This window comes from Electrona antarctica (assembly GCF_951216825.1).
Source record: "Electrona antarctica genome assembly, chromosome: 12".
Taxonomy (NCBI): Eukaryota; Metazoa; Chordata; class Actinopteri; order Myctophiformes; family Myctophidae; genus Electrona; species Electrona antarctica.
The window spans coordinates 32,539,132-32,553,047 of record NC_136793.1 but is presented as its reverse complement, the minus strand read 5'-3'; the positions used below and the strand labels follow the sequence as shown (position 1 = coordinate 32,553,047).

General features: G+C 43.5%; 1 protein-coding gene across 1 annotated transcript in view; it reads left to right on the top strand.

The window, feature by feature from the left end:
- The window catches only part of coro1ca (coronin, actin binding protein, 1Ca), a 52,409-nt gene that overhangs the window by 18,650 nt on the left and 19,843 nt on the right, over nt 1-13,916 (top strand). The window contains exon 2 of the mRNA XM_079515872.1: nt 7,747-7,946. Coding sequence (XP_079371998.1) covers nt 7,749-7,946 — 198 coding nt within the window. The 5' untranslated portion in view covers nt 7,747-7,748. The remainder of the gene's footprint in view (nt 1-7,746; nt 7,947-13,916) is intronic.

The window sequence follows — 13,916 nt, the reverse complement described above, 5'->3', positions numbered from 1 at the left end:
AAGCTTTCTTTGATGGCATTTTAGGATGGGTGTAGACCTATTTGACAGTGCAGAAACATAATTTCCTTCCTGCATGTATTAACATCAACGACTATCACCTGGGCACAGACACACACAGCTCCCCTCTGCAGGCTTCTACTACTGAAAGTGACTGCATGGAGTGACTGCATTTCTCTCCAAAAGCCCTTGAATATTATTAAATAGTAAATTTAATATCACACACATCATAATTTACTAGCCCCCCTAAAAAAAAATGTAATCGATTAATATCGGCGGGATTCACGACGATAATCGTCGGGATTAATATTGATATACGATATATCGTTACATGCCTAGTATATTTACTACAAGTAAGACGCGCGAATGCGGGAAGCGAACGCAGCTCGTAAATTTAAGTTCTCTTTTTCAGTTTTTTAAGTGTTTTTTTTAAAGATTTTTTTGGAGTGTGCGTGCGTGCGTGTGTGGTTTTTTGTAAGTTTTTTTTTTAAGTTAAGTTTTTTTTAAGTTTTGTGTGTGTGTGTGTGTGTGTGTGTGTGTGTGTGTGTGTGTGTGTGTGTGTGTGTGTGTGTGTGTGTGTGTGTGTGTGTGTGTGTGTGTGTGTGTGTGTGTGTGTGTGTGTGTGTGTGTGTGTGTGTGTGTGTGTGTGTGTGTGTGTGTGTGTGTGTGTGTGTGTGTGTGTGTGTGTGTGTGTGATACAGCTGCGCCCTCTGGTGGTGGGCGGGTGGTGTTACAGCGTGACACACAGACATGTTCTGCTAGGTCTCATAGTTAGTGCTCACTGCGTACGCAATCACTGCGTTCACAACTAAAAGCACTTGCAAGTTGGGAAGTGGAAAAAGTACAAATACTGTACACGTTCAAGTGTGAAAATAAGTGAAAAGGTGTGAAAGCGGGACAAAAGAAAAGTAGGCTTTTCAAAGGGAGACAGTCCGAGACTGTAGAGAGCAGCAAGGTGCTTGCCTGAGGTTCACTGGTTGGGTCAGGTCTTGAGCAAGCCAGGACACCTGGTCATCTGAGATTCCAGACATCACAGTGCACTGCCTGTAGTAGACCAATCTGCACAGTACACACTACACACCCAGTGTCATTTCAGTGTACCATTTTCTCTTGTAAAATATTTGTTAAAGGTACTTGTGGTTTCAGATATAGGAGTCAGGACCCGCCCTGTTGTAGGCCTAATTAAATAGCACTTAACCTTTTAAGACCTGAGGCCGATTCTATAAATGCCTTCTAAATCAGTAGTTCTCGCACTTTCAAGATCTTTCTAAAACTTTCAAAATGAGTATATGTACAAGCTTGGAGCACGGCAAAAAGTGATGCTCTGTGAGCTTGTATATCTGCTATTTTTGAATAGCCAACGCTAAAATCTAAAATTACCCGGTTTTAATAGGTTAAATAAGAGGATGATTACTTTGCTTTCTTTGGCCAGATTACCAGTCAAGGTTTTACACATTGTCTACACAAGTCTATTGTTGTGTAGTCCTTCCTTTCCCTTACTCCTCCCTTTGAGGGAACACTATACTCCAGCCAAGAGAGCATAATAGTCCCATCGGCAAACCCAGTAGCAGATAGTGCTGATTGAACACTTGAAGTGACCCTTGTTTAGCCTGTCATAGAACCACGTGCCTGTCAGACAATCAGTTTAATATTAATGCCATGGCTTGTGACGTCTAGAATTTATGTGGCAAATACTATATTTTGTCAGAAGCAGAACACTTTAAATTATTTGTGAAATTATGATTTTTGTTTTTAGAAAGATGAATTGTTAGATTTCCATGTCATATAGGTCTATGCATGCTTATTGCTTTGATTTAATGAGTGGAAATATACCCGTGTTTAATATTTTTTTAATTTTAAATACTATTACTGAAATCTGGTTGCAATGCAATCAGGGATATAATGGCAGTGTTCTCTCCTCCGCGTCATCAGCGCCCATACCCTTGGTGAGGTTGGCGAAAGGGCCTTTCTGAGAGTTTGCATTCCCCTAAAAAAAACATGCAATAATCCTGGTCTCTATACTGCCTCCCCCTGGTCAGCCTGATGGAAGGGAAAGGAACTGGTTGGAATAGCATGTTCCTTCCATGCACTACGTCCTACCGGGGATAAGAAGTGGCCGGCTCACTCCTCATGCATTGAAGAAAGCATGAGCTCAATTCGGGGCTCTCCGGGTTGGCAGAGGGAGAGTAGTGCCCAGGATTACAGTTTAGGCAATTGGCAGGTGAAAAACTGGGTTACAAAATAGTGGGATAAAAAATGTGAAAAAACAAGGCTAGTATGTGATGGATGTAACTAAGCTGACTGATGGGTGTGTGTGCGCGCCTTTCCTACACAGGGAAATCCTGGGAAAAATGTGAATAATTAAAAAATGTGTGGTAAAATTGTTCCTTTAACATAGCCAAACTGCCATGACATTTCTAAACATGTTGTTCAAGCACGTGATTTGAGACCCAGTGAGTCTCTTAACTCTAGGCTAACTGTTATCCTTGCACAGCTTCTACTACTGTAGTAGGCAGTGCTTGAGTTTCATCTCTCGTGTTAGATCTACAGCACAAGGACTGCTGGTCTCTGTAGTAGTATTCAAATTCAATAGCAAAATGTTGGCCAATGGCAACAATTATGTTGCTGGATATAGGACCAAAGGACAAAGCTAATGTAAGATAATTTAGGAGTTGAAAAGGTCAAGTGAGAAATTTTTGGAGGTTTTTGACTTGGTGTCAGTTGGCCTTTGACGTGGAGGGCAGGATTGTTGATTTAGGTGTGGGTTCACATGCAACTTCCACTGCAGCCCAGCTACCTTTGGTATATTATCTATAGTTACTGGTGGACAGTGGGTAAAACAGACCTCAGGTTGCTCAGCCCTTAACATAAAGATGTCCTCATTGAGTGTTTTCTTTCCTTAGAGACTATACTTTGATTAAGAAAGAACAAAGTACAAACCTTTCCGTGGTTGTGTTTACATGAAAACCAAACATGAGTACTGTGAACAAAGGGGAGTGGCTTGGTGAGAGGTCCTCTAAGCAGTGGCAACGAGTAGGCCTTCCAATTGTATGCTGTGCAACCAAGAGGTATTATTTATGAATTACCTTTGAACTAATTAGCCTTTCTCTCCAGTGGCATTGGTCTGCAATGGACAGAGGGTCTTTGATGCATGGGTATGATAGGAACATTTAATGTCACAAATTGATTACCTGGCCAAAATAATTGTGATTATCCCTATAATCATCATAATTTGCTTAAAAGTCTTAAAGGAGATTTCCATGCTAGAAGGCTTTCTTACCTTTATTTGTAGTTCTGTCCCCACCAAAGAGGTCCAGGTGTTATTTTGTGCATTATTGGCTATTTCCCCTAATATAAGCCCTCAATGGGGGTTGGGTTTTTGTGCTAATTCGCTTATTTCCATCGAAATAAGTAGTAAAGTGTGCCGCTTGGGAAACTATTTACATTATGAAGAGAGGATATATACACAACATTTATTTTTGAGCGATGGAAATAAGCCCCATTCAATTCAATTGAATTCAATACATTGAGGGCTTATGGTAGGGGAAATAGCCAATAATGCGCTTTTGCACAAAACCTCTTTGGTGGGGACGTAAGAACTACAACAAAAAGGTAAGAAAGCCTTCTAGCATGGAATTCTCCTTCAAAACAGTACTGAAAACGCATTACTGGTACTCCTTACATTTAGTTATAACCGGCTATATGCTTTGTCGACCGGGTTCCCCTCCTTTTTCCCCTCTACACCAAATCTTTTCACCAAAACTAGCCAATCTACAAGTTCACAAAGCGTTGCACTGTGACAAGTTTTTTTGTGAGCTTGTAGATCTGCTATTTGGCCAAATGTATCCCTATTAATAGTCTCTCAAGCAAGACAACAATTCCACAACTGAATACTATAGAGTCTGGAACAGCGCCTCCTGAGTCCTGAAAGCTGATCTATGTGTGAAGGGCTGATCTATATCAACTAGAAAAAGTGCCCTTCTGGGCACAGGTCTCACTCTCCACCAGGAGGATAGGAGTGTGTGTGATGTTTGGCAAACTGTTTAGGAGTAAAGTTGTACACAGGTCTCCACCAGGAGGACAGGAGTGTGTGTGATGTTTGGAAAACTGTTTAGGAGTAAAGTTGTACACAGATCGATGCAGTTATAGTTCAAAACAGGAATTGCCCTGTTATAGCGCCACCGTGAGGCTGATTTGGAATAATAAGTGGCATGTCGTCCTCGGCCTAGTGGAAATGTGTGTGTATAATTTCACGGAAATTGCACACTGCATTTGTGATTTGTGGCATTTTGTTTGAAACCAATCATGCGAGTTTTGGAAGCCAATCTTAGTCAACCAGGATGGGAAATGGTGCAGATCCGTGTTGATCACATGACTATATACTGAATTGTGTGATGTATGGATAAAATGTGTAATGTACGAGTAATCTACAGAAATGTGTTTTGCCTCATCGTGGCGCTATTACAGGCCGTTGTGGAACATTTGGGGCAGAGGTTCGTCGTTGGCATCCAGGGAGTGTGTGTGAGTGTGGGTGGCAGAGATTAGCTTGTAACCGACGGACGGGCGCACACACACACACGCACACGCGTGGACGTGGTTGTGGTCGTGTTTTCTACTTCTTCAATAAGGTAATCTATCTATAAATGCACCATGTGTCTGTACGTAAGTGTGTACGGCTGTAATGCACGTAACTCGAGAACCGTTATCCCAGCAAATTCGATACACGCGTTCCACACCCCCACAGGGAGTGCAGTGCCTGGTGTCGAGTCGGTCGGACCCACGGTTGTCCAGAACCGCCACAAAAGGCCTCTGCCCGGGCTCTAGACAGGGCCCCTGCCCATGCTCCATAAGTCCATATATGGAGCTGGCCTGTTCTGACACCACAACACTCGTACACTCGGGTATTGCATAGCCAGGTGGGGCATGGATCTTCAAGCACCAGAAACGGCAATATCCTCAAAGGCTTAAAAAAGGATAGATAAATAAAATAAAAAAATACAAAATAGAAACTTGTGTCTGTTCTTTAAATAAAAAATATGTGAAAACTGTATAATAGCGTATGTGTAATAAATGTGTATCTCGCACATTATATGGACAACCTACGACATCATTCATTTAACGCCTGTCATCAACATATTTGGGCAAAGTTTCAGCCTAATCCCACCTGCAATTGACTTGCAGTATAACATTTCAGTTCTAAAAAATACAAAATCTTCATAATATGTGAGGGATATTAGCCCTGGACAGACACACACACACCCCATACTGTACACACACAGACACTCTAGATGGCTTGCGTCCAAGGAGCCACACTGTAACCCGAACAACACTGTGTCATCAAACACTACTGCTAGACTTGTGGCCTAGAGAGTGAGGCATGCCAAACCTAGGTCTTTTTCAACATAGATTGAACTCATTGAAGTGAAAAAAATGTCAGCATGTTCACTTTTTATGGCTTTCTAGTTTCTGCCCACAGGCACTAAATACTAAGAATGAACACTGGTATGTTTTGAACCAGACAGCGTTTTCAAGTCACTTGTGAGGATATTCACACAAATCTGAGCATACGATCATCCCTATAATGGAAACTCACCATGATAAAATGATTGAGTGTTATTTTTAAAAATAAGATCAAATCTTATACGTATCCTCCGAATCTGCTGTGCTGTCTAAGATGAAACTCAGTTTAACTGCTTGTCTGTTCAGACCTCTGCTGGAAACTTCTCATTCAGAGATTAGCTACACAAAACATTTGCAAACCTAATGAAACAGTGGCTCAGGAAGTAGAGTGGCCTCTTGGGAATCGAAAGCTTCCTTGTTCGATCCCCAGCGCCCCCTGGGTTAGTTTCAAAGTGCCCTTGAGCAAGACACTTAACCCCTAACTACTCTCGATGAGCAGGTTCGTGCCTTGCATGCGTGCTGCATTTGATAACTTATTTCACAAAGGAAAATTGTTTAGAATGCTTGCTACAGCGCCATATCTCTACAGGATGAACTTCCTGTTTGGGATCGGATCCATCCGCACGCAGTAGGAAAAACATGCCATGCATTTCATGATTGTTCTCTATCTCTCTCTGTCTCTGTCTCAGACACCTTGAAAACCAGCAATCTGTGTCTTCCTACATCACATTTGTGAACCACAGTCAAGAGTATCAATGAGGGTTAAATGAGCTTGCCTTAACATTCATTTTAGATGAGACTGGAACTTGGTTTGGTTTTGTACACTGATCTTAAACTGCTCTTTCTTCTGTAGTTTGAGGTGGTCTGTTATTGTAGGCTGAGTAATGGCTCTTCTTGTAGCTCTTGGAATAGGATTTTTTTTGCCAAACCCCTCTTGTCTGCCAACAGATTTCTTCTTTTTTTTATGTCTGTGGATGAGAATTTCAGCAGAAACGGCAACACAGTGTAGTAGCAGGTATATTCAGCATCCGGACCCTCCGCAGTTTGCACCATTTAGCCAATTATTATAGCTTGCAGCTAGTTCAGTTTAGGTTAAGGTTATTAAGCACGGTTAGTAAAATGAAGGTTGTGCATCAGTCTGGTGGTGTGGTTATGGTTAAGGTAAAGGTATGGATTACACAGGGCCCGCAAACTTTGGAAGTCAGCCATAGTCTAAATGGAATAGGGAAAATCTTGTACCGTACATCTTGATCACCAATGACTCCAGAGATAATGTATACAGAGAGTGTGAGTTTTGAACATCATCAGTAGTAGTAGTAGCAAAAGGTGTGTTTATAAGTGGCAGAAATGACCGTGGGAGTTGAGTTGTGTGATGATTGTGATCCAAGGAATCCAGGGGATTTTATTTATATAAGAGTTTTAGGCCAAAACATGAAGCAACCTGTTAGCATCACTATGAGGCTGATTTGAGAAATCTGAGATTTGAGTTTCTTCGTTGGCCTACTGGGAGTGTACATGCACACAGGCGGATGGATGCCTGATCTTCTGATGTATTGTGGTGTTTATTTCTATATGATATTGTATTACTCGACGACACTGAAAATGAGTTTGATTACTCAGTGTAAGTTCGAGAATAAAAACTTGAATGAATGAATGGAGCAAAACCATAATCCCGGCCGCCCTCATCTGTTCTGGCCTGGTGGAGATAATATAGCATTTGCAAGCTCATTTAATTTGTATATATGGCTAACTGTTATAAAATACACTGTATTTGATCATAGCTTCATTCATTACTCATTGCTCTAATGCATACACACACTGCATTTAGTAAGTTAAATGCTTCTTGTTCGTGTATCCTGTCGATGCGTGTTGTTGAAGCAAAGCAGTGATAACCGCCCCATTCTTGCAGCTGAGCCATGTGCTAATTGGTAGCCACATTAGCTCATGTCTGCTGACAGTTGGTGGTCTGTCAGAGAGGAGAGGCAAGGGGAGCGTCTGTTACGACACAACTTTGGAGTCATAGAGCCTCAAACATCTGGATGGGGAATGTTTAACACAAAAAAGTTCACAGATGATCTCAAGCTGTAGTAGCAGCTGCAGTGCATACTGTATGTATTGGGATGTTTTGCACCCTAAAGTCTCATAAGTTGTAAACTAATTTTATTCCAGTACCCTGGGTGTGTTGCTGTTCATGTTGCAGCAGCAACACATATGTAGTAAGACTACGTTCATAGTATGTTTTGGTTTTGAAGTAGACACAACATACTGAACAGTGCTCTTCATTGATAAAAAAGGTAAAGTTTGTCAACAAACAATGCTGAATTATCCTCTCACCTCTTCTCTGCACAGATATGTTCAGACGAGTTGTTCGGGCGAGCAAATTCCGTCACGTCTTTGGCCAGGCGGTAAAGAATGACCAATGCTACGATGATATCCGGGTATCAAGGGTTACATGGGACAGCGCTTTCTGTGCAGTCAACCCCAGATTTGTTGCACTAATCATTGAGGCCAGTGGCGGTGGAGCTTTCCTCGTTCTTCCTCTTCATAAGGTAAGTTTGACCTTGTCCAATAAAGGGTTTGATAAATCATTTCATTCATAAATAATTGTTTTTGTAATTTTTATTTTGAATGTTTTTGGGATATAAGGTCACATGGCTGACTTTGGCCTACTACTGTACATTGTGTTGTTTTAACAATACCTCAGGCCTTCATAAGGTCCACATACCGTACCTGTGTGGCTTGAAATCCTATCCTGCCACTGATCCAGCACAGACAGTAATAAGACAGTCATACAATGCACTATTTAGTTAGTATTTACTGCTTTGCAGTGCACTGAGAGTTGCACAGCAGGAAATCATACATTGATCAGACATGCTGCAGTACTAATGCAAAACTAGTTACAACCTGTTGCTTATCTTGCTTACTGTATTCATTTACAAAGAGTACATTCTCCATCCATTCTTTAAAGAGCCGTGCCTCAGGTTGTGATTTAGCAGAGCTTCTAGGTGTGTGTGTGTGTGTGTCCGGTTGGTTTGCTCAGCTGTACCAGACACACAGGTGATCAGTGGACTGAGTGGAGACATGCAGAGCTTCTAGGTGTGTGTGTCCGGTTGGTTTGCTCAGCTGTACCAGACACACAGGTGATCAGTGGACTGAGTGGTCAGCTGTACCAGACACACAGGTGATCAGTGGACTGAGTGGTCAGCTGTACCAGACACACAGGTGATCAGTGGACTGAGTGGTCAGCTGTACCAGACACACAGGTGATCAGTGGACTGAGTGGTCAGCTGTACCAGACACACAGGTGATCAGTGGACTGAGTGGTCAGCTGTACCAGACACACAGGTGATCAGTGGACTGAGTGGTCAGCTGTACCAGACACACAGGTGATCAGTGGACTGAGTGGTCAGCTGTACCAGACACACAGGTGATCAGTGGACTGAGTGGAGACACACAGGTGATCAGACACACAGGTGATCAGTGGACTGAGTGGAGACATGCAGAGATTGCAGACCTGATGTGGAGTGGACTATAACCCAGGTGTGTCACCTTGTTCGCTGTGGTTTAGCAGGACATACTGTAGCAGTGTACGCTTCCTGAACAAGGTGTGTGTGTGTGTGTGTGTGTGTGTGTGTGTGTGTGTGTGTGTGTGTGTGTGTGTGTGTGTGTGTGTGTGTGTGTGTGTGTGTGTGTGTGTGTGTGTGTGTGTGTGTGTGTGTGTGTGTGTGTGTGTGTGTGTGTGTGTGTGTGTGTGTGTGTGTGTGTGTGTGTGTGTGTGTGTGTGTGTCAGGGGAAGAGAGGATGGTAGGAATAGTTTTAACTTTATAGATGGATCAGTAGAATTAATTCTAATGCAGATTGTATGTATGAGGCCTACTTTGTTATGCCTACTCCTATACACTACTTGACATGTCAGAATACGAGAACTTTGTCCCTCACAAAATTCCTAATCATGATCAAGAGATCATTCACACTTCACAGAAACGGAGATGGATAGTATACTAAACTAGCAGGCAGACAAACACAATGTGGAAGGGGGAAGATAAATAGACATGGAACAGAGAGATTCGTAGAAGTGGAAAGACACGTTTTTCACCGTTTTTCGGAAAACCGATGGAGAAACGCTGCTAAAAATCCGAAAAACGTGCTGTGTGCGCAGGGACCTTAAGGCCTTGAGACTTGCGAGGCGCACCTGAGCGAGCCTCCAGGGGAGCGAGTGTGAATGTTATGATGACCAGTGGCTATTCAATGTGTTGCTGCAGCGTCATTCAAAACCCTGATAGGGTTTGCGTAAAGACCCTGCCTGCCTCTTTGCTCCGTGGTTACCAGACAGTCCAGACTGTCCAGTGTCCTGAGGTGGAAAGTCTGGTGACACTGTCACTGATATGAGGTTACTACAAGTCCGTGGTGGGAAATATTGCTCTGTGTTGGCTCTTAATTAAAGAAAATAAGGCTATATGGGGCAACACAAAGAAACAAGCAAAACGAACTAAACCTAACCTTAAAGGTATATTCAGTGATTTCACTTAATTCAAATATCTTTTTAGTTTTTTTTTTGGATAATCCTCCCTACTATAGTGTGTGCTGACCATATAAGCCAGGAGTTCCTTCCTGTCCCCAGTTAACCCCTGGGGTCAATAAAACCGTAGGTTTCGTTTTTTGGCTAGGGTTAGCCAGCGATGAGAGGGGCCTTCCTCCAATCATGATCGAGTGGGGGAGGGCCTTGGTGCACGTGCTGTTGGCCTGTTGCGTGTCCCCCCACTGTAGAGCGTGTGCATGTGCACATCTTGTTACCGGGGTGGACCGGGGGGTTTTCCAAATCACCCAAATCACTGAATGCTCCTTTAACTCAATAACAAATACTAACTAATCCTATGAAACATGAAAAATAATGGTTACATTATGATTGTGCCTGACCAAAAGACGTTTACAAAAAGCAAGCTCAGATATTCCGCTAAATTATGCATAACATAATTCTTTTTTAAACTTAAGCATGACTCAATGTAACATTATCACTACTGAGGCAGAGAAATATCTACAACTCGGGGTGCTGCAAACTTTTAGAGTCCCAGAGTTTTGACACGGCAGCAATGCCCTGGACAGCGTGTGCACACAGTACAGACAGGCAGGGGCGGGTCTTTATACGAAACCCTATCAGGATTTTGAATGACGCGTTGCTGCACATGCACCACCAGTCCTTCACATTCAGCTCTGCTGCTAGTAGAATCAGTCAGATCAAGGCTCACAGTCAATACAGTCACTCTTACTCCCCAAAGCCTCCCCACTGAATGCCTGTTTGGCTCCAGAATGGATGACGTGTACAGTGTACTGTAATCTGATTCTGAAGTTGCTTACTTGCTTTAAAGATGAGATTGTGTTTGCTGCTCGGGGATCAAGGAGAAATTGTTTTCTGTAACTCCTTTTAAAGGCTTTGTATCACTTGCCAGAGTGACGTTCCGCATGTACTGATGCATATGCAGATGATGTAGCAGGATTACATATGGGTATTTTTGAGTGGTGCAACCACTCCAAGGAACAGCAATGTCCGTGTTAACCTATGTGTGTGACTATGAGTACCAGTAGGGGCAAAAGTGGCGCTGTTGTGCCAGAAACAGAGAGAGAGAGATAGTGCTGCACTGTTGCCTGCTAATGAGAGAGAGAGAGAGGGGGGGGGGGGGGAGGGGGCAGAACTTGAACTAACAAAATGTGGATGCATAGCATGTGACAGAGAAAGTCCCCCACCCAGCATTATAGCCAACAGAGATTTCAATTTGCTTTTGTCGTTAAGTCTTTTGTCCATGTCGATTTTGCGTACAGACTGAGACTTCTGTGAGCAGTGCTGCTGACTCTTTGAGTCCCTATATACCTTTGGTCTTAAAGATGGAGTGCCGTGATTCTTGTATTTGTTTCTAGTTTTTCATGTATTTATGAGATGACAGTACTTCGTTAGACTTTGCATTACTCTATTCCAACCACAAAGCGTGTTTGGAACAAGGCAGTGTTTATAGAGCATTGTCCTATAATCAAGTTGTTTACACCTGTTGTCATCGTAAGCAAACACCTGTTGTCATCGTAAGCAAACACCTGTTGTCATCGTAATTCGTAAGCAATGTTTTTTTTATATTCAATGGGTCAAAACTCATCATAACCACTAAGGCCTTTAACCACTCTGGACCCCCTGACACTGCTCCTAGGAAATGTTATGATGACCAATGGCAAATTGCTTGTTAGCTGCAGCAGCAGCACATTGCCAATGTCTCCGTTTGACCCCCGTGTCCCAGCGTCAAGACGCGACACCATGAGTGACACGAGTGCTTCTGTGGCGTTGACAGAGCCAACCTGGGCCTGTAATTACTGCCGTGTCATATGAGTCTGCTCTGGCACGGGGTACCGGATCCCCTGGCCTGTCATCACACAGCTTACGCCTCTCAGCACCTCACTGAATGCAGAGCCTTGTCCCAGAGTTGGAGCCGGGAGCTAGATTAGCTAGCTTCACACTCCTTCTGTCCTCCTCTCTGTGTCTCCGTCTTGGAAATGGACTGCCCTCTGCCTGACATGTCTCAGTACAGTGATGGTGTGTTCATAGAACAAAGTCTGCTTTCAGCGCTGAATTAAAAGTGGTCGGAGACTGATGTCTTTGTGTGCAAAGTAAAGCCTGTTCAATTTCCTGCAAGTGAGGCACAGAAAAAAGCTCTTGATTTTAGATCTGCCCACATACAAGCTGTCAATTTATGTATTGTATTTTCCAGGACTGAAAGCTAATTTGCCTTCAAATCTAGTCCTATATGCGCTGATTAGAGCAATGGTCACTGAGTTATGGCCATTTGAAGCGTTAAACATTGCTGTAACACTGATGTAGTGGCCCATATGATTTCTTTCTTATTTATTTTTGATTGTGCGACCAATCTAGTGTCAGACCCCTGGCCTGAACAGTGTTGGTAGCAAGTTTGGTGCGGATTCGAGCATCAGAGCACCTGTGGCCCCTTGGGTGTGACTATTCTCATGGCAGAGCCCCTGAACAGTGTTATGTCAGGTTTGGTACTAAGGATTGGAACAACGGTGTGCCTGCCCGGTGTGGCTATTGTCATGGCATTGAATGGTTTGGTGCGGATCAGACCTTACAAGTCTCGATGTTACGTTTGTGACATGCACCATCCAACCATTAGGCAATTTTAATATAAGATTGCGTACAGAATGGTATATTATTAGTATCACAGATTACGATTGAGCAAAGTATTTGCTTTTGTAAAATCAACTAAAACACAGACTTTATCGCAATTTTGGATTGAATCAAACTCTGGTATTATTATTATCTTTTTGTTCAAGGTTTCTTTATTGGTATTTTTAAAATCACATACAGGTCAATAAGACAAAAGATCTCTGGTATTGTAAGGCTTTTATTACCATGTTATCTCCAAATAACTCCTGGGTGTAATGTTTCATAAAATAAGGCAGGTCCATCTGGACATCTCTAGTGCCTATGCTGACAGTGCAGATCTCTGATTGACTGAGAGGAGAGGCTGTTCTGAAACTAGACTTCTGTTACAGATACACTGCAAGTGGTCAGTATAGTATTACAGGGTTGCCCTTCAAAAATGCAGTTCTTTAATATTTAATGTATACATGGATGTTGCACCATTGTATAGATTTGTTTCAAAAATGTATAGGATGTTTCTATGCCATGCATGTGCTTTTGTGGGATTGAACCCTGTGCCATGGTCAAATCTCTGTGCATCTCTGCAGGGCACATGGATTTCAAACCGATTATTGGGTATAGTTTTACTTTTTGTTGCAAAGACACGCAGCCCTCCCCCAGTGTGAGGGTGCATCTGGCTGGCTAGTCCATCTGCCCATGCTGTGCTGCTCTCAGCCTATGTGGGCAGCCAGCTGCTCAAGGCTTTTGTCCTACACTCGCTCCCAGCCAGGCCCTTTGTCATTGCCACACTCTGGCAGGGGGGAGGTGGAGGTACCATGCTCCTATCCCCCTGTCAGGGGGGAGGTGGAGGTACAATGCTCCTATCCCTGGCTGTCCCACACTCTGGCAGGGGGGAGGTGGAGGTACCATGCTCCTATCCCCCTGTCCCACACTCTGGCAGGGGGGAGGTGGAGGTACCATGCTCCTATCCCCCTGTCAGGGGGGAGGTGGAGGTACCATGCTCCTATCCCCCTGTCCCACACTCTGGCAGGGGGGAGGTGGAGGTGCCATGCTCCTATCCCCCTGTCCAAATGGGGGGAGGTGGAGGTACCATGCTCCTATCCCCCTGTCCACTCTGGTAGGGGGGAGGTGGAGGTACCATGCTCCTATCCCCCTGTCCAAATGGGGGGGAGGTGGAGGTACCATGCTCCTATCCCCCTGTCCAAATGCCTCACAGTATGTCAATTGTGTGGCCAAAGATTGTACAACTCTGTTCTTTTAACAATATAATGGGAGCGCAAGAACATTTGATTTCACTTTATCGAATCGTCCACAATGGGATTCTGTTTGTTTGCATACCTTTTATTATAGGCCACTGTCTGTT